This window comes from Corvus kubaryi, unplaced genomic scaffold (genome assembly GCF_017639235.1).
Source record: "Corvus kubaryi isolate FWS band 111438036 unplaced genomic scaffold, C.kubaryi_AGA036_p1.0 37308, whole genome shotgun sequence".
In the NCBI taxonomy this organism is placed as follows: domain Eukaryota; kingdom Metazoa; phylum Chordata; class Aves; order Passeriformes; family Corvidae; genus Corvus; species Corvus kubaryi.
The window spans coordinates 15,192,567-15,219,116 of NW_024581096.1; the positions used below are offsets into that span (position 1 = coordinate 15,192,567).

Consider the following 26,550-nt stretch of genomic DNA (forward strand, 5'->3'; position numbering starts at 1 on the left):
CTGATTCAGTGGGTAAAAGCAGGAGTGATGCTAAGAAAGAGGCCACACATGCTGATGTACATGTGCAAGAATTGGAAAGAGCAGTGTCCAGAGCAATCAGGAGCAGAGCATTTTCTGCTGCACACCCAAACAGGAGTGCTGCTGGGCTGTTGGGAGTGCAGTCAGGACAAGCTGAGCAGGCACTTGCTCCTGCTCAAGCTCCCAGTTCTGCCTGCTCTCCAGAGAGCATGTGCCCTGTCCAAGACATGAGGCTGGTCTGAAGTGCAGCTTTGGAGCTGCCTGCAGCTGGTCATGTTGATACACCCAGTGTGTCAGGCGTGTGATCTGGGTAGGCCCAGAGATGTGCTAGCACACTATCTCTGTGTTCTGGTAGAAAGGCAAACCTCAAAAGACCTTCGTTCTAAGCACACACTTTTCTGCAGCCTTCCTCTGAAGATCTACCCCAGCACCTTCACCTGGCAGAGGCCTCTATGGACAGTTTCTGCAGCCCTTCTCCTTCACAAAGGACCCTGTTTGTGCAGACTCCCCTGCTGTGCTGGTTTTATCTTGTACCCAGCTTTGCAGCATGAAAAACACTTCTCTTCCTGGGGCTCTTTGTCACCAGAGCTGTTCACATATCCTTCTGGGTAAACAGCCTGCTGACAATTTGGCCTTCCAGGAATACTGAGCAATAATATGCTGCTTCTGCCTAATAATTGTAGAGCACTTTGTAAGCATTAGTGAATCAGGCCTTACAGCTGCTGTTTTCCCCTTACTTCTTATCAGCCTTAAGTGATGAAGCAGGCCCAGAGCTGTTCAGTAATTTAGCTGTAGGTCACACAGGAGGGGGTGAACTACAACTACTAATCAAACCTGAGATTGCTGAGCATCAGCCAGAGAAGCAATGCCATGCTTCATCCCAAAGTGTTCTTTGAAGTGTCTGTGACATTTCTACTTTTTGGTAGGCAATGTGTGCATCCAAGGTGGGGGAGTAGAGTCATCCAGCAGCAGAAGTCCTGCATCCTTCCTTGATGTTTTACACCTTTATGAGGACCCAAAGTCAAGTCAAGACAGTCTAAGTACACAGAACTCAAGTGCTTTTTCGTGAAATTTGTCCAAAGTGACTGTGCCCATTCCTAACAGAGACAACCGCTATGGTTAAGGCAGATCAACTGTCCCTGGCTAACATTTGACAACTCTTCTATCCAAATCTTGAGTGTGGTTTTCCAAATATTTAGCTGGAAGAAAGAATGAAATTATTCACTTTGTGCTCTTGGCTTTGGAAGTATCAAACAGCTACCAGTGTTTGAAGCAGCTTTACTGCTGGACAGTCCGGTCAAAAAGATTAACGAAGCACTTTTTCATTTATACCCTATTTGCACTGTGGTTTTGTAGAATAGAAAACCTCTGGAGTGTCTTCAGTTTTACTCTAAATGAAACCCAGAAAAAGCTCTTGTAAAACTGGAATTCAAGCATATTGTCTACTTCTCCTTCCTGGATAAAAACCCACAGATTATAACAAAACATTCTTTTCATCCTGTTTCTTGTTCTCCCTGCTGAATCTCCCAAAAAATATCCAAAGCACCTAAAATTTTGCTGTTTTCCACCCCTACCTACTAAGGGTGGTACACACTAGGTACATACTAGTTCTGGCAATTTCAGAGGTAATTTCACCTAAAAAAATCTTAAAATAGTCTTTTCACATGGGTATGACCAAGTTCGTTACAGTAATGCAAGGAATAAGTAGAAATGACAATGTGCTAAGTGGACGCAGATCTTAGAAGACACACCAAGCATGCTTAGAAAGAAATATCTATGTGCTCAAGGGACAGAAAAACCACATTATGATGTGGAAACACAGTTAAGCACTGGTGCAAAAGACCCCCTGCTGGGTGAGCTGTTATCAGAGTCCATCTGCAGACTCTTAGGTTGTCCCAGTTGTGGCATTTCTGTGAACTAAGAGACTTCACCCAGTGTTTCCTGCCTCCTAAGGAGAGCATGCTGAGCACACTCAGTTACTGGGGCTCAGGTGGTAAATGTACGCTGCCAAATCACCTCAGCTGGATGTACCTGGCTCCAGGCATGTACTGCCCACTTCAACACAAATCTTTTGGGCAGTCCTATTCAGGGGATAACACAGGAGCTGAGTGCTGGGACAGACTCTTAGTCTGTCCCTGTCTAGGGAGCTCTTTTGGGAGAAGGACTTGGGATACACTTGCAGAAGGGATTTTTGATTCTGAAGCTGCATGTATGAACCTGGAAAGGTCTACAAAAAAAACACTTCAAAATCTATGCCATCTGCCTATGCCTAGACTGTTCATTAGGAGACACTCCTGTTCCTGAACACGAGGCTAAATTTACATATAATGCTAGAAATTAATCCCTGCCATGGCAGCATGGCCTAAAAACTACAGAACAGGCAAGCCTTGGTATAACAGATTGAAAAATGAGCATCCTAGGATGCAAAGAAATTTCTTCTTTTGTTGGGGAATAATGGGACAGCTGCTTCAAACTCATATTCAGGGCATTGCAATTATTTTTTTAGCAAGAGATTTGAAATCTTCAAATGCAAAATGAAATAGCCAGCAGAGAAACCCACATATTGGGATTCAGAGACATAAATCTAAGGGTCATTTTGGGACATTAATTCTAGGTTTCTATCAACATATTTCAACACACTCCAAAAGGAAAAGCGAACAAAGGCAGGGCATGTAAACTGGTTTTAAAAAGTTTTATTGGGTGTGAGTTGGCAATGTCATGGCAGGGAGAAATCCTCTGCCTGTCTGATAACATGCTGCCATCCCACTGCAAATGCAAGCTTACTCTGTACTACTCACTCTGTCCACATGGGGAGAAATTTAAATTGACCTTCTCCCAGTCCAAATTGCAATCTGTAGGGGAGCATTTTGGGGATGAGAATCTGGAAGCCATGGAATAAAGCAGATTAATCTGTTCTGTGTCTAGCTCACCCTTCTGGGACAAAGAAAGTTTGAGAACTAGGACCAGTCTCGGACTCCTGCTGCTGCCAAGCAAGAGAATGATCTTTCATTTTCAGGCCCATGGGGTGCTACAGGTGCAGGCAGGATGAAGGTTAGGTCCTGACAAGGAGTAGACTGACCCTGCTTCGTTTCAGAATTTAACGTGGAGTTCCAGATCCAGCTGTGACTGCACCAGCTGCTATTGCTAACACTTCTTTTCAAACCTGGCTCATTAGAAATAAAAATAACACTCATGAATCAGTGAACTTTTGAGGCAATTGGTTATAATTTGACTGGAAAAAGAAATTGCCACCTACTGTTTACCTTAACTAAAGTCCACGAAACAATCCGCCCATCCGAGGAGACAGAGAAGAAGTTGGAATTGTTGTCCATGTCATCCTTTTGCCACTTGACCTAGAAACAAGAAGAAACAGGACAGTCCCAGTCAGCACAGGGCATTCAGCATTAGCAGGACATAGTCCCATGACCTCAGCAAGGTCTTCTGAAATCCTTCCTAAAGAGCAGCTGGTTTGCACCCTGGAGGCTTGCTGCTGCAAACTTATCTCCACCAGCAGCTTTGTCTCCAGCACTCCTGTCAGTCACTTTCCTACAGGATGCTCCAGCAAGAAGGTAAAGCCCCTCACCTGGAGCCTCTGCACCTACCCATGGCTACTGGAGCACTGCCATCAGGGATGGGCCTTGTGAGGTATCTGAGCTGTGCACTAGAGCTCTACACTGTGGCACAACACCATCCCAGAGATCCCTAAGACGTCTCCAAACACCACCAGTGGTGCCACACAAAGGTCCCCAAGCATTAGCCTTGCCTTTCACATTTGACTAATTACTCCAAGTGCAGTGCCATATGGCTACCTTTCAGCCAGACAACCTCAAATTAGCTTTCTGTCTCTATGTGGGGTGAAGGAAAGACCTTGCAAGCAACATGTGACATGGGTCCTTGGGGCACTTCTGTTTCAGGGAGATGAAAACTTCTCCATTAAAATTGAAATCCTCCCTGCACCTTCAGAGCATCTGTCTGCCTGGTAAGGAGATTTGCCTTTTGACTGTGACAGCTCAGCAGGAGAGATTAGAATTCAGATAAATGGCTTACAGTTTAGAAGAGACATTTCAGTTAGACCAAAAGCATTAAGAACGCTCGATTTTCAGATCTGGGAATTCAATCAGACTGAAGGGAAAAGAATGACTTGTCACTGGGTCTGTCAGCACACACTCCTGTTGGCATCTGTCAGTTCAAGATGGGGACAAGCACTTTAGAAGGTTCTGAGAAGCTTTCCAAAGGTATATCTCTTCCTGTACATGCAGTGGAGCAGATAAAGTTCCCTAAACATCATCCCATAAACATGATAAATGGGTATGATTATCCCACAGCTTACCAAATACTCTATCCATGACCACTTATGCAACTCATACCTATTTCAGAAAACAAACAGCATTCTCAATACTTTAATTACACAGATTGGGTATTCCTATGACAGGTCCTTGGGAAAAACTGTTAATTCTCTTTCATAAAATTGTTTATACCATGAAGTTCTGTGAAGCAGGAAAATGAAGCAAGAGACTCGGCAAAGAGTAGTTAACCCTCTACCAAACATGTTTCCTTCCTGTTCTGAGGAAGGAAAAATAGAATGTAAAAGGAATCCATCTGACAATACCTCAAAATGCCAGTTTCATGCCTACAAGACACAACTGAAGAGTTTTGAGTGGCATATACCTTTGAAGATCCTTGCACAGGTGAAATTGTAAGTCTCCATGTGAAACTACTTCTGCTATCTGGCATTAAAGGAATGGCATACTTCAATATGACCCAGAATAAAAAGGTTAATGATTAGAAGGCAGGTTCAACAGGACAGTGATTGCTAAGGCTGATCCATTGTGCACAAAATGTGCTGGGTATATCTATTCCAGGAACATCTCTCCGGGATCATGAGCTACTGCTGACAGTGACAGTCACCAGCAGCTGCTTCAGATGAAGGAGTTGGTGTAGTGAGGAGTTTTAATTCAAGGTGAGAAATGCAGAGCTCAGGGGAACTGGTTACAAAAACATGTCCAATATGCCTCACGCTGGGCACAGAAACAGGGTCATATTTTGAATCAAAAGATTTTTAAAATGTCACTCTAAAGTTGTCTGACAGTAAGATGTTTTTACGTGTGTGTCCTACACAGTTCTCCTCTAACTCATGTTCTTTCTTTTCAAATTATTTGCTTTCCCAAATAATTTGAGAAAAACTTCCCAGCCCATCACACCAGTGGGAAATACATGGATGAAAGTTCAGCAGCTGTAGTCTATCCTCATCATCCTGTGCAGACACTTCTGAGTCCTGATGTTTACACTAACACAGAGTGTTGCAGAAACCTCATCTGGAGGTGACCAAACAGCGTAAGAGCCATCATGAGCTCATAGGGGATTTTCCCAAGCTAATTCCTTTCAACCAAAGCAAAGAGCTTTACCCCAGGGTAAACACCCAAACACCCTCTCTCTGATGGGGATCTATTCAAGTTTTCTACTGTTAGTTAGGTGTCACAGCTCTTCATCCATTACATGAATAGGTGGAGTCAGCAGCCCCAAAAAGCAAGTAGGCTGATTTGCTCGGGATACTCTTGCTCCTTTATTCAAAGCAGTCAACAGTACTTAAGTTAGGTACTTTTTGTAGACAGCTTGAAAAACAGCCTCTTAGGGACAACAGGCTCTGCCCTCAGATGACTATTAGCAGCTCTCAGTGCTGTTAGCTTGAATTTCAGAAAACAGAAATTGGCACTTAATACTTCCAATTTTCCTTCAACACCTCTGACACCTTAATCGTGTTTGTGATCTCTTTCCTCCTGATCTCTGAATCCCATAAATGCTTATTAGAGTAATTAGCCCTCATGATACTGCAATCAAACTGGGCATCTGCTCAGAACTGGCCTTTTCTCTGCTCCCAGAGGCTTGTCATGGCACAACCTCCTGTCATTAGCAGTATCCATGCTGTGTGGGGTGGAGCATTTGAGGAGAGAACCAGGCAACTGTTTGCACAGTAGCAAGAAGTGAATTTTTCCCCTGAAGCATGTGATAATCAGCTAAGGATTTTGGCTGTGTGAAACAATTTAGAGCAAAAGTTCAATTATGATACAATAAGGGTAAAGAAGCACATGAAAAAGGAAAGCGTGTGTAAACAGCAGAGATGAGCAAATACAAAGCAGCAAGCATTTTAGCTCCCTGATCATGTAATAAAAGAAAGCCATTTTTTCAGTGATCTTTAACCTGACTATTTTTGGTAGTGCAAAACAGCCTACCACTTTTTCTTTTGATTTCTTAAAGCTCATTTATTTATAAAGAAGTTGAAACTATTCAAAACCTTATTTATATACATAAAAATAAATATTAAGATCTCATGTCGTTACTATGTACAGCAGGCTTGCAGAGTGATAATCCATTCATTTCTAGCAAGAGAATACTATCATTTTTATCTGTGGCAGCTGGTAATGGCTCCTGTCCAGCAGGAGATTAGACCATTTATCCAATCTGATTTGAAAACGCCCATGTTTCTGATGTCATTCCTATGAAAGAAATAATCCTTGATCCCTTTTCACAGGACACAGGCTGTTAGTCACTTGCACTGAGACAATACAATTGGTCAAAATCACCCTGGCCAGGAGGCTGACTGGAGTGTGGTGCCGGCACCAGCTACTGCAAACATAGATCTGGCTTGCCCCTGGCTTGCCAAAACTCAGGTGTGGGGTGCCACACGCAACATACACACATTGACTGATGAGCCATTCCTTCCCTTTCTATTAATTATCCTTCAAGGAGTCCTTTGTCAGCATTGCAGTACCACAGTCCTGCTGATACCTCGCCTAAGTGAAATAAGGCAGAATTTTTGTCATTCAGTGCCTGAAAAACACTAGTAAAATCTGCCCCAGGTAGAGAAGAGGAAATATAAGGGCATTATCAAATCCCCCCCAGGTCACCCTTACATGAACTGGCCAAGTAAAACACTCAGATGACTTTGGCATGCAAACATCTCCTTGGGCTGCTGAGGAAAGTCCATGCCAATATGACCTGGGGACAAATTCCTTCCAGTGCCAACCTGACTATCAGTACACTCCTAGGCAAAGCCATCATGGCAATGCAGGGTTTGGAAGGACCCAAAAAGCATATCTATCCTCTTCTGAGGCAAAATCAGATCACAAGTCTCCAACAACAGGTACTCAACAACCTCCCTGCAGATACATCTGTGCTTAATTGACTTCATACAGAAGATTCCCTTTATCAAGAGCCAAGCCAATTACTCCTTACCATACCCCCAGTGGATGCAAAGAACAACAGTTTATTCCCCTTTTTATAACAGTCTTCAAAACAACAAGAAAAGGTTGTGCCACTGTTCCTCTCTCTTTTTCCCCCTCTCCAACTCAAATCAGTTGCCTCAACTGTTGCTTCCAGGTCTGCCTTCAGGACCCAAGCCTTCACCATTCCTGTTCTTCCCCTTCAGCCTGGCTCTGCAGCTGCAAACACATGGTACAGGACTAACCTGAGGCGGGAGTTACAACCTCCTCTCTCTTATATTCTTGCTAATTAATTAGAATGACACATATCTTTGTGTAACAGTATTGCATTGCTGATCACTGGTGGTGATCTGCTATGCTTCCCCCTGGGCACCCTCCTGCCTAACCAGCCATCTCTTATTTCGTATCTGTGTATTTAATTTCCCCTCTCGAAACACAGTATTTGCTCTTGTCTTTATTGAATTTCATCACATTGATTTTGGGCCTTTCTTCCAATTTATCAAGATAATTTTGAACATAATCATGTCCTGCAAAGTGCCTTGTCCTCCCAGGGGGGCTTCCCTATTCTGTAATTTGAGTTGTTAATGAAAGTATTGATCAAAAAAAAAGACCAGAAATGACAGCTGGAGAGTGTCACTTGAAGCACCTTCAGAGTCTGACAGTGAGCTCTGTGTAACTGCTCTTTGAGCACATTGCCTGGGCCACCTGAGCAGCCTCTTTAGGGCAATTTTACCTAATTCGTATTTCTCTACTTTGGTTATAAGTATGTCACTGTGTGAGCCTGGATCAAAAGCCTTAGTCAAGTCAAGATGGATAGAGATGATAACCTTGATTTCCTCTCCCTTATTCATGAGGCCCATTTTTCTGGAAAAAAGGGAAAGAAATTATACTGGCTTGATAATCTATTCTGGACAAATCCACGTCAGCTTCTCTGAATCATCTTATTAACTAGACATCTACCAACAGTTTTGCCATTTATTCAAGTGCTTCTCCAGTCTTTGAAATTGGTCTGACTGGTCAGTAATTCCCTGGGTCCAATCCCATCACTTTCCTCCAGACATTTTTCCACATCTTCTGACCCTTTAAGATCTCTTCTCCGCTGTCTGTGCTTGTCCTACAGGCCAGAGTACAGCCTGATGCACTGCTGTGCTGTTACCCACACTTTTTGACCCCCTATGGCTGGCTTTGGATGCCTCTAGCTGGGTGAACTATCCAGACACTGTTTTTGGAGCTTTGGTGCTCTGTCCATGCCACTGTCCCTCCTGCATTTAAGGACAGGCCCTTTGAAAAAAGCACCTGCAGGTACCTTTTTGCCAGACATTGGTTCTACAGTCTCCCTGAAGTGTTTGGGGATTGATGACAGTAGACTATCATATTTCAGTCTGCCAGTGTCACAGGTACATGATGGGTGTGAGTCTGTAGGTGACAGCAGAGTGGTGCTTCCCCCAGTCCATGCCCCAGAGCACACCCTGAGCCTCTGAGTCAAGGTACTCACTCAGCTCAGATGCTGTAAATCGGCTTGCACATAAACCCCAGCCTCTGCCTAAAACTCAGGACAGATGTTGCCCAAAAGCTCTCTGAAATGCATGTAACGGCCCGAAATTGGTCTGGCTATTTCTTCAAGTACTCCAGGGTATGTTTAATCTGATCTTGCTGATGAGCAAGAACTTATCTAAATACTCTTCAATATGCTCTTTCTTTATTCTGACCTGTGCTTTTATCCTCTCATTACATTAAGCACACTAAGCAGACAGTCTCAGAACAGACTCACTGTAAGATTAAACAATACAGCATCAAATATTTCATCCTTATTCATACCACTCAGTAGTAGCTGAAAGCTTGCTTTGCTAATAAGCCTATATTCTTCATTCTTTTAACTACTTATACCCTTCCCAAATATTTTCCCTTTCCCTTTTATGACCCAGGATAACCACAGCTTACTTTGCACATTCACTTCTTTTTATTAATTCATGTTTGTTCTTTTCCCTAATACTCAGCTTTAGACATGTCTTTGTTTCTGTGCCTCAAGCATTTCTTTGTAAGCCACTGTTGAGCTGTAAATGTAACTGTACAGGCCCCTCTCAGAGACTCTGCCATTCTGCCCAGCCCAGAAGCTCAGGGATTTCACTCATCTGCCTCCTTAGCTGAACAGAGCTACAGACTCTTGTAGAAGAACAAATGTGCACCACAGGAGCACAAGTGCTTCCCCGCCCCACTGTGCTCTCCCAGCCACCCTCTTTTGCCCATACCTTGGTCACACAAGCAGTGGGATTCGGACGCTTCTCCTTACATTCACACTGGCTAAAGACTTTTATTCAAGGCTTCCCACTGGCAAACATCTGCTCCTTGAGGAAGGGAATCAGCCCTCAGTTCTCTTGTGCTGTGCCTGACCTGGCAGCCAAGCACAGACACAAACCCACTGTCCAAACCACATTTCCTGTGTCAGTATGCACAAGCCTGGGCCAAAGCAAAGTGCCAGAAAAGCTCTGGGGCTCTCTCAAGGTAGATGAGCTGAACATGTGCTGTGATTTAGCAAGAGCACAAAGCCTTGGATGCATCCATCCCACAATGGCCCAGGTCACCGGCTGGCAGATGAACACCATATGGATTCTTGCAGAGATAGAATAAGACCAAACTCCAACCGGGAATAACCATCTAAACCTGGACACGTTAGTCCAACTGTGGGCACCTTTGATCTGTGCAGTGGACACTTTCTCCATGTCGCAGCTAGCCCGCCTCTTAGTCTGCCTCAGCCTCATGCTGAGGGATCATGCTGAAGAGATGATCTACAGTAACTTGCTCCACAGGTCACATCTTCTGAAGACAGTCCGATTTCCCCTGTGCTCTGGTGCAAATATTCTCCTGGACTCCCTTACAGCAGTCTCTGATTTGAAATAAGAAGCAGTTCTATTTCTTCACTCTGTCACCCTCAAATGTGTTTCTTGCTCGTTCCTGACAGCAACTTTCAGCAAAACAGCATCCAGAAAAATCAAGTCATTACCAGCAGAGAAGAAATCTTTCACGTTCTTTTTCTGTTAATGACAAATCGCCATTTTTTTGTTTATTCTCCTCCTTGGGTCACTTATCTATGCTGTTTGCCAAGGGATCTGCTGCTGTGAAAGTCTGCCTCAACACTCAGCTTATCCAGAGTCCACTGACTTTTTGTTTTGCTGGAGCAAATAGTTTGTCTCTCCTTGATGCTGAGACAAAGCAGTGCATCTACAATGAAGTTCCCAAATGTCCTCCATCAAGGACATTGCCAGCTATTCTTCATTTGTTGCTTATCATGCCTGACACAATAAGTGGACCTTGACACCTCACAAAGGATCCTCTGCCAGCTACCACAAGCAAAGCCAAGGCCAGGCACCATGAGGAGTATAAGCAATATGCAAGGCTGCTCTCCTGCAATCAGTCACAAGGGACACCCCAAAATTATTCACTTGGCCATCTAGAAAGTACAGAATACTTCACTCACAAGCAAAGTAACTCCAGCATCAGTTTTTATACTTCAAGAGACAGGAAAAGCAAGGTTTAGAGGTGAGGAACAGGGCAGTGTCTGGAGCTCCTCCCCAGTGCCAACTTGGACAGCAGTAGTTATCCTATTTAGTTATCCTATTTAGAGGAGAGAGGAAGGAAGACCAAAAGTTTCATTCCTCACCATGGTTATTTGGGATAAAAGCAAAAATTGAGCTTAGTCCAGATGACTCATTTTGACTCAAGGCAATAACGAAGATTTTAAAGGGCTGTGATAACTGAGTGCAGCCTGGTCAAAGGTCAAAGAAGCACAGTCAGACGCCTTGGCTAAGTCTATACTTGGTGAAGAAAGATCACCTGGGTCCATGTGCACTCGGAGCACATGATACCTCTGTGGAGAAGATTTAGCTGTGCTCTGGTTACCTGTAGGTGTGGACTTTCTGCCAAAGGTAAACATGGGAAGACAGGCACACAGGGAGGAACCTTCATATGCCCAGCTGGTCCTTCAGTGAGGGGGACCAGAACCATGGAGTCCCCAGCATGCCCCTGTTGGAGCCAGCATGGCAGGGTACAGCATAAAGGGCTCCTGCCCTGTGACGCACACTGAGCAGAAGAGATTGCTGGTCTGCATCTGCACTTTTTTCCATTTCTATTACCTGGGAAACAGACAGCATTTCTGCTGTGGAATGTCTAGTAAGAATTAAAGATCTCAAAAATTTTTTAAAAAGCATGTTTTGGTCAACATTGTCTTAGAAGATATTAGTCCTTGATTTTTTTTTTTTTTTCGCAGAAGCCCTGCTGTGAAAGCATAGTTCCTGTCCATATCTACAGCCCTGGGCTCTAGAAACGTGCTGGTATAAGCACAGTGAATCAAGACACAACTAAAGAGGAGAAGCCACTCAAGAGATGAAGAATCAGGCCTGCCATATGGTGAGAGCTGGGCTGCCACTGTCACACTGGAGAGTCTTTGCACATCCAGGAACTTCATGGTGAAGAGTGTCCCCCCTCATGATTTGGGGGACACCCTTCTGCCACTGCCTGAGATACCTCCATGGAGAGGATGTTGGAGACTCTTTTGAGAGGAACATGACTTTTCAGGCCAGGAGGCTGATGCCTGCATGGAGGCAAAATCAGATATTCCAGAAAGGCTCATCTAAGCCTCTTCCTCCCAGACACCAGTTATTGTTTAGAGGAAGGCAAGTCCCACATTGAACTAGAAGTAAAACATAACTATTAAGGTTGTCCTTCTTTCAGTGCCATATAAAAAGATAAACTGTAACTAGATGTTTAATAAAATCGACTTTAAGAAGCACAGACAGATACACTTGACTCTGTAAGGCCTGATGAAATTCAGCCTAGGGTGCCTAAAGGAGCAGCTGAAGCAATCTCTGAATTTCAGAGCAATTAGCTATGAAAACTAGAAGAGAGTAGAGGTCCTGGGGGACAGGAACATAGCAAAAATGCCCACAGGAAACACAAAATAAACCTGTCTTGGAGGATAGGTTAAAGGACAGTGGATGAGTCAGCCTAATGCTGAACTTTGAGAGCTGGAACAAAGTATTAAGTCATCCATCCATACATACAGGACAAGAAAATGAGAATCAGTGAATGTGGTCTCCTCAAGAAAAGACCTTGTCAAAGAGAATTTATTTCCTTCCTTTTCAGAGTAACAGGTCTAAAAGAAAGAGTAGATTTGTTATCTTTAATTTTGTAAGGCTTTTGGCATACTCCCTGTGATGTATTCAGAAGAAAGATAAGGAATTACTATGACGTGGATGAGTGCTTGAAAATGATTTCCCAAGAGTTTAGACAGTGATTTCTTGACCAGTTGGGAAAACATCTCTAGATGGTTCCCACAAGGGACTATTCCGGGTTCAGTTCTATACAATATTTTCATTAGTAAGTTTCATACTGAATTGCAAAATACACAGAATGTTTGCAGATGACGCAGTTAAAAGACATTGAATTCCATTAGGATAAGGACTCAAAATTATCTTGAAAAACTGGAGACATAATCTGAAAATAATAAGGTGAAATGTGATAAAGACAAGGGCAGAGGGACACAAACAGGAAGAAAGCATTAAACATGTAGAAATTAGGGAATTTCCGGCTAAGTGACAGTAGTGCAGAAAAGTATCAGTGGCTGGTGAGGGAATTGGCAAAGTGATACTACTGGAGTGGCATAGAAATATTTTCACATGTATTAGGAAGTACGTACCATGTAAGACACAGAAGGCCATGACTCCAGTCTGTTAATACTGGTGAAGACAGCTAGACTGCCCAGTCTCATTTTGAAGAAAACAGGTCAGGAATGATAACACAACATCTGTGAGCATGATGGGAAGAAGAGGACACTCTCAAGGCCTCTACCACTTCTCATTTCTGTGGCTCACAAACAGTTTCCCAGTTCCAGAAAGGAAGGTTTGGTTTTATTTTAAATTCAGTCTCACCTCTCACATGTTTATTGTGTGTCATGTTCAATCACACTGTGACTGCTTTGTTCACTGCAATAGATGAGACTGTTTTGTATAGAAAACAAGACTTTTGAGTGTGAGTAAAAGCTGATGGGGAGAGATGAAGGAAAATTACTTGTTACTTAAAAATAAATTCATTGAAAAATGTTCCTATCTTAAAATCTGGGTTTTCTTTTAAATGCAAATGTTTCAGCTATGACAGGAATCTGCAGAAAAGGGAGCTGCTAAGCAAAGGATGGTTCTCAATGCTGTTCAGTCTTTTGTAGAAAAATTTGTTGACATTTTACCATTAAATCTTGCAACAAGACAGAATGTATCAGTTCAATTTGCTTAGGAAGTAAACTTGCCTCCATGACAGAAGCCATTGAAGAGGTAAGGTCTACAAGGAGTAACTCCTTCTAAGGTGAGTCAGTAATATTTAAATATTTGGCTGTGGTGTTTGCCTTAGAGAGGAAATGGTTGAGACATCTGATGAATATCAAAGTGCTCAAAGATTCCAATGTCTCTCAGTCAGTTTGGGCTTCCTGCATTTCTCTTACATCTTTAATGAGCAACTCTGACCTAAAGGACCCCCTTCCATCCTATCTGCAGCAGAGGCAGGGATTTACTCAGATGTCTCCTTACTTGACCCACCGTATGTTTGTGATAATGAACATGGTAGTTAGGAGAGTCAGGGTGGCTGACAGGCTTGGTAACAGTAAACAGGTACTGAAAGAAAGGCAGGTACTTCATCTACAAAGAAATCAGGCAGCAGTCAAGGCAGCCAGCTTGGCAGGATCATATCTCACCAAAAAAAGAGGTGCAGGAGGAAGAATTCTTTCAGAATTCCTATGATAAGGAAAAGCATCTCAAAACCCCTTGGAATAGAAAACACAGCCCAGCACTGCCTGGATGCTCCAGGAGCAGCTCCAGGCTGTCAGGCACCTGCATCATGGGCATGAGGCTGGATGATGACTTTATTTATGGGTACCACCAAATACTGGGCCTATCTGGTAGAATACGGTTGTTCCGGCTACAGGAAATAGCAGGAACTTCCCATCTAATAATTTTGCAAATTATTTCCCTCCTTCTAGCAGCATATGGCTACTTACAAGTTTTACTACAAGCATTCTCAGGGGTTTGGCCTCCAAAGTCTTTGAAAACTTCCTGATAGCTGAAGGAAAACAACTAGATTAGCTCAACAGCAATGAGGAAACACTTTAAGATAAACTCCCATATCATATTTAGTCCCAGAAACACCCATCTTCCAAAAAACACTGCTCTTCTACACCTAGATCAAGCGCCTTCCACCTCGATGGGATCTTCCCGGGACTCGGAGGACCAGGTTCTATCTCTTGAGCATCAGTGAACTCAAGAGTGCAAGGTCAGCCGAGAGGAGCAAGGAATTAGGTCCACTGCATCAGGTTACACAAATTTGGGGTGCAGAAAAAGGGCAGCAAAACCTTTCCTACTAAAAGGCACTTTTGGTGATAGTGGGAGGCACTCAGCAGTAAGCAGAGAGCATGGACATAGGAGTGCCACTGAAGCAGGTCAAAGGCCCAGCCTGAGGCTTGTGCATTGCTCATGCTTCAGAGACTCAGATTTATCTGAAGGAAGCAGAGCTCAGTTATAAATAGCATTGGATAAGGCTGGCCCTACTTTCAGTTTGTTTTCTTCCTGCTGGGATTCGAATGCTCTGCTTTGTACAGTGTTTCACTAGGAATCTGCGTGCTTATTCCCTTCACAGCACTGCCCAGTGCATTTATTAGGCTGGCATGTCAACAGATGAGAAGGGAGGAACCAGACATTAGAGTGACACCTGTTTGTCCTGTCAGTGGCTATGTTCCCATGTCAGACACAGCATGCAGCTGAGCAATGTGTGCCAGAGGCCAACAAAGCTCAGGGGTATTTAACCAGTTACAATTCACAGCTCTTGGTTTCAATTCTGACTGTGCCCGTGGTGCAAGATTCCCAATTTACAATAGACAAAATATGTTTCCCACTCTGTGTGCAGGAAAAGCAGACACACAGGGCAGGCAGGCTCACATCCAAACGCCCCAACTGCCTGATGTTGCTACATCAGAGACGGTGTCTGCAATATGCCTGAGAAGGTTCCCATCACCACAGGATCAAGTGGACTTGCACCAGGGATGGGGAGAGACTCTCCTGGGGCCTGTTGGATGCTGAGAGCCCTGGACACTACATCAATCTGTGGCAGCTGACCATGGCTCCAGGGGTGGGAGAAGAATGGGAGTCATGGCCAGACCCAGATCCCTATACCTCGCTATGTATCAATGTGACCTTGCCTGCACCATCCCTGCCCAACTTGCATCTAGCTCTGCCATTATCATTCTCTTGCTTTTATTTCATCCTCTTCAGAGCAGCATTCTGTTGTTCCACAGGCTGTATAACAGCCATTAAGACCCATCAGTGTGTTTATATATACACTATAAAGCAGCAGAATAGAATTCAAAGATCCAGGCAACCAAACAAATGCATTACAACTTCTCTGATATTTTAGACCTCAGGCTAGCATCTTCCAACATTGCAAGGCTTGAAAGGACTTTTAAATTTTAAAAGTGAAGTTTTCTCCACAAATTAGTCCCAGTGCAACTAACAGGCAAATAAAGTTTCTTGTATTTTGCTTAGAGACACCAGAAAAGAAATAGTCAACCTGAATACCCACAGTAAAATGGTTTGGATCTTAAGTAAAAGGAAGAGGTATAAGAGTAGCATGAGAGAAGAATCTATTTAGCAAGGAATTGTGAGAGCAGAGGGTAGAAAAGCAGTTCAGCATCTGAATGAAGTATAGAGGGAAATACGGCATCAAAGCAAAATGTGCTCATTTTTTAGACAAACAGTACACGATCTGCAATGGACACTTTGCTGGACAATTTCTAACCCAAAACAATCCATACCCTAGGCACAATTTAAAAATAACCATGAATAATTTCTGAATCTCCAGAAGACACAGCTAGATACCATCTCAAAAAGTACAATGTCAAAGTTAAACTATCAGGGATTTTGTTCATTATTGTCAAAGAGATTTAGGAATAAGCATTCGGATGCTTACATTTCCTAACCTATAGTGGCTTAAAAAGTGTTCAACAGTTTTGGACAAGGTACAAGCATGCTGCAAAGGATTTTACCCAACATTTCTGCCACAGGAGTGTCTTGCAATTTCCACCTTCTCTACTGTGCATAAATGAGCCCAAAGCTTCTGAATGAATTTTTGTGGCTCAGCAGAGCCTTTCCAAAAAATTATGGACATTAACTCTGTGGGAGACACGATTTCCTCCAGTAGGGCTGTGCCTGTAGTGAGGTCTCACAGTGACTGAGGACAACCAGAAAGCTGCTGGTCTTGACCTTACAACAAGTACATGGCAACTCTTCCCAAGCACAGCCTTTCCTCCCCAGCTCCCTCCAGGAGAGAACAGGGACACAACTGATGCTTGTCAGTCACTAAATGCCTCATGGTGCTGCAGTGAGGAACCCAGTGTTAGGTACTCACCAGACAGGACAACTGCTGCTGCAACAACCTGTTGCTGGACACAGAACTCAGTGTAGGGAGCAGGACTGCAGCTCAGGACTGCTCCAACAAGGAAGCCTCTGACAGATTGAGATCTCTGGACTCCAAATGCCTGCTGACTGGTCTATGGATGCTCTTCTCACTGCTTTCTACTTCTGTGCAAGTGCAGAATGAGTGAAGTGATCCCTCTGGTGAAGATACAGTGGTGTCTTTTACTCCTGGGATGTCAGAAATAAATTAGACTTTTTGCCCTGTTTGCACTGGGCTAGGTATGCAAGGCAGGGTTGGTGGCATGAAAAACATAGTAGAAAGCTGGAGATGAAGATAAAGGTCCTCTGTGCAAACATTGAACTGACCCAATATAAGAAACTCAGTTGCCTTGCATTACTGTAGAGGTTTGGTGCTAAATGATGCTCACAATTAGGTTTCTGCTCTATTTTGCCTTCAGGCTACATTCTCCCCCCTTATCTTGGGTTTAGATTCCTTTGCTTCAGGTCTCTGTTGTTTTCCTTTCTTCTCCAGATTTCTATTTCTCCTCTAGAGTTATCCCCTAGCAGTATCATCACAGAGTTGAAAGAGATTTTTTTTCACTGAACTACCCTCAGCAAACACCTGTTTTGTGCTTCTTAGTGAAGGCAACAGAAGGGGTGTTGAGGCTGTTCTGAGACAGCTGATCTTTACTCTGACCTTGGTAGCAACCTTCTGCCTTATACTTTTCTTTTATTTCCTTTGCATCAAACAATTTGTTTGCCTGAAGCCAAAGAAACCAAATATTATGTGAAGCAGTAACATCTCAGAGGCAATGCAAGCTGCAAAATCTGTCTGACTGCAGATGACAGATTTAGGAGAATGCCCATCATCAGAAAAGAAACAATGTGCTGGTGTGACAGTGGATTATGAACAAAATGCGCTTTTTTTTCTCCTAAGTGCAGCAAATTCGATCAGCTTCCCATAAAGACCTTTTTCGTGGAGCTGTGCAGAAACACAGAATGGGGTAAAAGAACAGCAGGCTGTGATAACTTTAAAGGAATTTTCATTTACTTCTATCAGTGAAACAAGACTTCAGTGAGTCTGGAATGGCTTCACACACTGTGAAAGTTCAGTGTAGATTTATTCAAGAACTTAGATTGGAACACAGGAAATAGACAAGTAGAAGGGATCACACAATTATGAGACAAACTCCAGCGAGCAATTTCAGGTGTGTTTTGTCAGGTTGACGCTTGAGATGGGACTTCCACAAGTTCTGCTGGAAAACTATTCTGCAAGCTGATGCTCCTTTCAGTTTCCTTTGGCCATTTGCAGGTTATTACCATCTTGCTTTGACTTCTTCATCCAAACCATGAGCATCACATCTAACCTGACTGGCATTTGGTGAAGAATTAGCCTGCAGTGGCCACCCCTTTCTCTTCCCACGCATGAATATCGCGCAGAAAATAATTCTCTCAGGATGCCATCTGAAGCTCCATGGTATCAGCTCCTCAGGGAGGCCAGATCAGCTTCAGTAAATCAACAATGAACAAAGTTGTGTTTCTAACCAGTGATGTCTTCATAGCAATTCCAAACCGTGCTGTTCACACAGGCATGCCTGCCGCAGCTGAGATTTGCTTGAAGCACAACCGAAAGAAATGTTCTATTTGCAGATCCTAGGGTCAACACTCTGCAATAGGAATTTCGTCAGTAATTCTGATGGTGAGCAAGTAAAATAAAAAATTATTTCCAACCCTCTGAAGCATTATTGGCCCTGTACTAGTCTCAGCAGCAATAGCATCCTTTTGGCTTGATGTGAAAGTAAAATAGAAGTACACAGTGAAAACAAATCTGTCAAATAACACGTGTTTTAGGAAGGAGATTGAACAACAGAAACAAACCCTGACACACAGTTTCAGTTATCATTTCCTGATTCTGAACTGTTCCAGCTTCCAAATACTTCAATCCTAAAGTATTTAGTATACCCCAGTGTAGAAAGGTAAGAGAAAAAGCACTCTTCTCAGCTGTAAATAAAACCTAATCATTATTCTTTTAGAAAGAAAGGAGAAAGAAAAAATTTTAAAGCTAGAAAAAGGAGATGCTCTGCGCTGAGAGCCCTTTCCCAGCAAGGTGTTGTTTCTTCCCAGAGAACACAGCTCCTGAGGCCTCTGGCTGCCAAAGTCTACTCCAGTAGCTTCACACCGGGCAACCTCATTAATCTCTGGAGCCAACCCCTGGGATCGAGCCATTGGCTCAAAAAAATACACTGTTCAGGGACTTGCTTTGTAGGCCTACTCAGAGATGATGGGAGTGTGAGGATTTTTCTTACTACTTGAGCATTATTTTGATTAAAGTGGGGTTTAGGTTAATGCCACATAGGCTTTTTCCCAGCAGAATGTGACAGGTTTGACACAGCTTTCCAGGAAGTGACTCCTTTTAAACTGGTTTTTACATTCAAAGGTAGAGGCCTGAATTCTCTGACCTGGAACACCATTTCTAGTTCTGTGCTCCTGTGATACCTGAGTTTTGGTGGTATTAGCCACATTGCACTGCATGCATATACATTCACATGTCTATGTACGTGTTTATTCCTCTTCGTTTTTTCCTCTCTGAGGTTTTGGATCCTCACCAATTAGTAATAAGCAATTAGAAATGTGTAATTTAAAACAGGCTAGAATTTTCCATTATTTAAAATGCAGTTAATACATGGGAGACAATTGCCAAATCTATAAGAAACCATTGCTATGCTCTTTAAAAAAACAGGGAGTAGTATCAGGCAGACAAACTCTTTCTTAGGTAACAGAATTAGAAAATTTGTGTTATTTTATTTTGCTCTTAACAACGGGAACATTACATCAGCTTTGTTTTATGCAAACGAACTGAGATATTACTAAGTCACTGAAGATGAAATAGCACAAGAAAAGAGCTGTCAGTCTGCTTTACCCACTTCCCATTTTGTTTCCATCGTGAAACGGCTGCATTGTTTCAAAAGAAAAAAGCCAGGCAGTCCAGAGAACAAAGGCTCCTAATTGCTCAGAATAACATTGTTACTTTTCTACTTTGTTCATTTTCTCTACAAAAAAGGGGGATTTTTTTGAGGTCTAGTATCTAGACAAAGACTGGGCTTGAGACTAGTGGTGTCTTGGTGGGCGAGAATATAAGATCTTTGAGCTAAATATGAGAAAAAAGGCATCACTCTCTAGAATCATCTGATGCTGAATGAGAAATAACAATCAAATGTCTCAACCTAACAGATAGTCCATGCTGCTTTTCATCACATTGAATGGAGCGAAAGCCTTTCCTAAACCTTTTGGCTTATATTGACAAATGCTTACACTTCAGATCTTTCCAACAGAGGTACAAGGTCTTCCGATTGTTGTACAATCATCTAACTACTAACTTGGCTCGCTGGTTTTGTAGCAAGTTAAAAATCGTAAAGTTTAGTAAAAATATTGGTACTTTAATCACAGAATCACAGAATGGTTTGGGTTGGAAGGGACTTTAAAGACCATCTTGTTCCAACCCCCTTGCCATGGACAGGGACACCTTCCACTGGACCAGATTGCTCAGAGAAATTTTCTTCTTTTCGAAGAAAACAAATAGTAATGATTCTCAGCACTTAACCTGTGGAAATAAAGAAGCAGGAACTACAGTCTACTCATAGCCACATCTATCCATACCCATGGAGTAGCTTCTCTCTTTTCAGAGCTATCTTCCTAGAGTGCCTAATTATTTTATTTCATTTCTGTGCCCCACTGCTGCCAAGTGGTACACATAAACCTACCCCTAAAAACCCCATGCAGACTACCTCCACTGCTGAATGTACCTGCTCCTCATCTGTAGGGAAGAGGCTGCTAATAACATCCCCTCAGCATACACTGTCCTTTCCAATATCATCTGGGGCACAAATGATCTGGGATTTTTGTGTCTCTAATGTGCAGTAACAGCTGGGACCTCCCATAGCATGCTGCAGCAAGACCATGAAAAACTTCATGTAGCACTTACTATTTGGCCTGGTTTTTTTACTGGAAGCCTAAGTGGCAGTGGGAAAAGCTCAGAAGTTTTCTTTTTGTGTGTGTGTGTGTGTGTGTGTGTGCATACCTGACAGATTGTATTATGATAACAACCCAAGTCCGAACTACTACGTTAACCTGTTGGAAGAGCTAAAAATATCTGCTAGAGGAAAAGCTTTGGATAGACAGGCACGAAATATAAAATTCATGTCTTCTCTGAAATGTTACATTTGTACAAACTCTCTGTTTATAGCAAGCACAGGTCTTGCTCTTGGCATATTCCACATTCATCTGTAGTCCCACCAGGTACCCTTGATTTCTTGGACTTTTACTGGAAGATGCAATAACCAGAAGCCATGGCTAGGGGACAATCCATGCAAGGCATGTGTCAAAGTTCAAGGAACACTGACATATGACTGTATCAGCCAGCCTAACTCAGGTGACAACAATAGTCACTGCAGCAACACCTTTAGTCCAGGATAGCAAACAAAAGACACACTCCTGCAACTCAACAGGCTGATACAGACCATGTTGAAATATGTGCTGCCATGCTTCTACTGCTATAAACAAAATCAAAAGCACATATACCTTCCAGTGCCTCAATCTGAGCTCAGATTACATTGCAGACATAGCTAATTAGCCGGATGTAGCAACATATTCACCCTGACCCTTCACAGTACCACCCATCTGGTGGCTCCTTCTGACAGATGACAGAGTGGCATTAGTTTAAGAACATCACCTGCACATCACAGTTCTGAATTCACTAGAGTAATTCAAGGTCAGCTAAAAGGTCAACTACAAGGTAGTGTGTCTTGAATCCTGCTAGCAGCCAGTTCCACAGGCAGCTGCCCCTGGACTTACTGTGCCCAACAGAGCTCTCTTTTACGCTGATATACTTGTTTTCCCTGTTTTTATGCACTGCTTATCACTTGCTGTCCTGTGATTTTCTGTTTGGAATACGAATATCATTGCATGCTGGTACATATAGAGGATACCAGTTCTTCTCAAAAAAGAAGTCAATTATAATAATGAAAACTAAGGAGAAATAATTGTATATAGCAAACTTCTGCTCACACATTTAGTTTCTACTGAGGACCAAGGATTCATGCAGTTGCTTTGCCTTTATGCATACTTCAAAATTAGCTTGAAATACAACTTAATCAATCACATGTACTAAAACAGCACCTTTCCGCATACAGGACTTTTCCGGCTGTGCCCAAACTCCGTCCAATTCAAAGCCCAGTCACAGGAAAGGAAAAGCACCCTTACCTGCCACACTGGCTCTGTGTGCTTCCCTGACTTGGCACTACTCCTGTAGCTGGGCTGGGAGGCTGGCTTCTTCAGATTGAAGATGGCCACATTGCCATCGTAGAAGCCCACTGCCAGGAGGTAGGGGTGGTCACTGTGGAAGTCCAAGCACATGACGCCACTCTCACTGCTGAAGGAGTACTCTGGGAATGAGGGGTTCTTCAGGGTGTAGAGGAGGAGCATGCCATGGCCCTGCTTCATGAAGTCGTCTAAACAAGGAGATGTCAGATCAGTTTCCAGGATCCTCAGCTACTGAAACGTAGAAACAGACAGCTGCCACCCATGCCTAAAACCTACCTGAAGGCAAAGGTACCAATCACAGGACCAAATTATCATATTGGTGTGCCTACATCTGAACATCCTTTCCGCCACTGATATGCCACCCCCAGGACATAGGCACAATGTACTTATGCAGAAGAACTACTGTTTTGGTGTGCTTTTTTCAAGGAGAGAGAGCTGTGAAGCCTTGGAGGAGAAGTGTGGAGGAAAGAAAGAATTTTGTGGGCACTTCTTTCTTTGGGCTAGGATTACACTTCTTTCTGTGGGCTAGGATTTCACTACACTGCAGACATACAGGCAGAATCAAGGATAGCACCATTTCAATTTCTGTATTGGCAGTATTCGGTATTTCAGTCTCCTCTACTTTTTCAAAGAAAAACATTTCATTAATGTATCTGTAAAGCATTATATCAATTGCCATTGCTCATAACTGGACAATGTAAAAGTGACCATAGCTTTATTTTCTGTTTATGTCCAACATCTCCCTGCTTGGCACAGAAACTCTTTTTTTTGCCAAGACTTTCCAATCCTTTTTCTATTTACTTTCACCTTTTCTTTGTGCTGCCTGAAATTAGCTCTCCCCTTTCTCAGCAGGACCATCTTTCTTTTGTGTGCTTTCTTATCATGCCCTGACTGTCTCTCCAATTCTTAGGGTATTTCGATCATGTAAAAAGACAATTTCCAAATTCTCTGAAAGGGAAAGAAAAGCTGTTGATGTAGATAAGCTCTCCAGAAACAAAGAAGGAACTTTGCTAATCTATGAAAACAATGCTGCCTCTGAGAGCATCCTAGCCATCTAGTGCTTTTTATTACTGCCAATGCCCTCAGGCACACAGTATATGGGAAATAAATTTACTGCTTTCTGTGCTTCAAGCACTTACTACACATTCTGTTTCCAGAACAGCCCTCTCCTTTTAAAAGCGCTTCCTACCTTTCTTAACATTTTGGCCAACCTGCAGGATCAGGTAAATGTGTACTCCAGTGATAACACCAACTTTAGAGAACTCTCCTTAGAAGTAAACTGATTCCAAGCCAGCATGCAGGTACAGATATTGTGTACTTCATGTGTAACAGGGCCACGTAAAAGCATTCAAAGAACCAGTAAAGAAACACACATTAACAAAACTGTTACTGCTGCTTCATACTAGATTGTTGAAATAGAATCTTCTCACAGGTCTCTCTGTACTGGGCACAGATGAGGAAAATGGTTTCTCTACTTTGCAGAAAGGTGAGATTTCAAAACTGGCATTACTTTAAATGTATCTGACCCCAAACAACATTTCTAATTTTTTTTTTTTTTTTTTATGAAGGGGAAGCTTATTCTTAGAATTCTAGCTGAAAAGGAAGATACTTTCTCCATCAGAGATTTCCCAGTTCTTTTAATTCACAGAATTGTCTTTGTTCTTAGCCAAGTAATGTCATTGAACTGGTATTTAGTTGAGGTCCATGAATGATAAGGATGAATCTGTGCTCACCTCAGAATCAAAAACACTTCAGAAGGCTGTGGAAATGGCCATCAGGAGTGGCTCAGAGCAGAATGAAGCCAAATTTGTTGGATAGCCTTTGAATTCAACTTATTCCATGCTCTTATTTCTCTTGGAGTGAGCTGATCAGCCAGGCATATTCCCAAAAGGCCTGTAGCATACAGTAATTTTCTATCTGTTAGCACTGTGCTGAGGAGGTTCAAGAGCTGCCCCCATGTTCCTTGCACAGACAGCAGAGGAGACACCTCTACAGGGGGTGATTCAGCCACCAAAGATCTAAGTTGTGTTTTGGAGGTGGTTCTCTCCCCAGTGATCAGACAGGAACAGAGTCCACCCACATTCCTCAGTTAAAGGTGATAGAGTAGGTCTTCATCAGGTGAAATAGCTCAGCAGCTTCAGCAAGTCCACCTGGGGGTTAGTCTGGCAGGGGAAAAACAAAGCCTTGGGAAGAGGCTCTGGCAGAGTGAAATGCAGGGTCCAGTTTGCAGATTATGACACCCAAATGCAGGTCTGTGTATGACTGTCTGTGCACTCAGAGTCCAAGCTTCTGCTGCCATCAGTACCAGTAGCATCTTAAAGGAGAGTTTTATATGGGTGCTGATTTACTGTCTAGGCTCCACTGACTGCAGTGGCCACTACTGAATGTTAAACCCACCTTAAACTAAGAGCTGAATCCTACTCATTGTCTCCTTGATGTTATCAAATATCAGGAATGTGGGTTAAATCACAGATGTGTGAATACCGCACATAAGGCTGAATAATATGATCACTAAAGTATGTAAAGCTTATTCCTGATGAAAGGCAATGTGATGAGAATAACCCACAATTAACACTGAAGCATGACAGCATCACACAGACTGACCAGCTGAGCATAGGCATATAAATCCATTTTAATGAAGGGTGAATTCTCATCCAGAGTACTAACCTGTGACATACCAACATATTCTTTAATAAATAATTTCAAAAGGGGCTTATTTCATTAGTGATATTCAGTGTTCCAGAATGGCAAGCACAGTACATATCCACAGCAGCATATCTGTGGTATAGCTTTGAAGAGCAGCACTTCCGAGAGAAAGGTTTTTGGTTTTCAGTAAAAACAAGCAGAGTACTGCACTTTGCCCCAAAACATTGGGCAGACAGACTCTCAGGATGCAGGGTGAATCAATGTTGGAAGATCAGAGAGCACAGCCAAGCAAAAAAGTGCAGATCCAAGAGCTTGATGCCTTAAGAGGCCTCCTAGAAACAGAGACTAGACAGGAGTAAGGGAATAAGGTAGGTATTTATTTGAAAGGCCTTCAAAGGTACCCCCTGGCTGGGGAGCCAGAGGCTATTGCCAAGATGGACCCCTAGATGGACAACAGGTCCCGAGTTCTTCACACTTTTATAGGTTTGGTTCATTTGCATATCAGGGTTAATTCTCCAATTAAAGCTTCAGTTTAGTGATGTAACTTGCCCCCCTTGCTCTTTGGTTTATACTTTTTGGGCCTAGGACGGTCTGAGTGACCTTGGAAAGCAGGCCCGGAGAGACTTTGTTATGTCTACATAGCATGAAAGAGCAGAAGTTAACAGGCTACAAGAAACTTCAGAGTTACACACTAAGCAGTAGAGAATTTGAAAAATATTAAAGTTAAAACCTAAGGCACCAAGCTGACAGTGGTGAACCACTGTTGGAAGTGAAAGCAGCAGCTTCAGACCTGAGACAGCTGCTCTGCACCTCATGGATGCACCAGTATGGACTGGAAGAGTAGAGAATATTCGCCCCATGCAGATCCACAAAGTGCAAACTGGCTTTTTTTTCCCTGAGATACAAGGGCTGGAGATATTAGAGATATTACACAGTTTTTCTGATAATCAGTGCCAGCAGGACTTGTTCTTTACAGGAAGACACATGACAGCACAGCAAGAAGAAGAGAGTGGACAGACCCTTGCTGCCATGAGGATCCCTCAGTGTTCACCTGAGCAGAAATTAAATTTTAGACCCTGACATGTAACAAGTGTACATAGGGAAGACAAGTTTTGCTAAGGAAAGATGCAGATAGCATGATTACTGATCTCAACATGGAGAACTGAGCCTGTAAGCATCACATGCAAATAGAAACAGGTTTCAAACCAACTATGACCACTGTCTAAAATACTCCTCTGCATTTGCTTTTAAAGCTGGAGAGATTCACCCCAAACCCTTTTCAGAAAAGTACTGTAGTGGTAGAAAAATATCCCAGAATATCATTGGGATATCACCAAATAGTTTATGCAAAGTAATAATCTGAAAAGCATCTGAATCTTTTGCCTGATGCTTAAGTGCCTGTTTTAATGGATTTTTCATTTATATTACTCCTTAGCTAAATTCAAAAGAATCAGCAAATGTCCAATATCAGAACAAAGTCTTTTGTTTGCTGGAGAAATTTTTTAAAAAATTCTATTTGTATCTTTCCAGCCTTGTTCCGGAACAAAGCCATGAGATGTACATTACATGGTTTTCTTCCATTTCCTCCAAAATGCTTACTGGCTGAACCACTATGCTCGAGGCAACAGCGTCCTCAAGTTAAAAAGCACAATGCTTAGTTTAAATCCTGCAGCCACATAATAAATCTCAATGTGGGTACCACCCATGGTCATGAGTTAAAGTAGGAGTTTTTACTACACAAGAAGCCCATGCTATGGCAAATTACTTTCTCTTCGGAGGATTTAAAACCCAAAACGCTCCAGCCTTATATCTTAGATCCTGTGATACTGTGATCCTGTGATGGCTTTCTAAAATTCAAGTCTGCCAGCTGTCTCGCTGATACAGTTTGGACCAAGATATCA

General features: G+C 42.8%; 1 protein-coding gene across 2 annotated transcripts in view; it reads right to left on the reverse strand.

Moving 5' to 3' along the window:
- Positions 1-26,550, reverse strand: part of DNAI1 (dynein axonemal intermediate chain 1) — a 138,307-nt gene that overhangs the window by 53,129 nt on the left and 58,628 nt on the right. For both annotated transcript variants that reach the window (XM_042028710.1, XM_042028709.1), the window contains exons 13-14: positions 21,944-22,191; positions 3,282-3,371 (exon numbers count right to left, since the gene is read on the reverse strand). In XM_042028710.1, the coding sequence (XP_041884644.1) occupies positions 3,282-3,371; positions 21,944-22,191 (338 nt within the window). The remainder of the gene's footprint in view (positions 1-3,281; positions 3,372-21,943; positions 22,192-26,550) is intronic.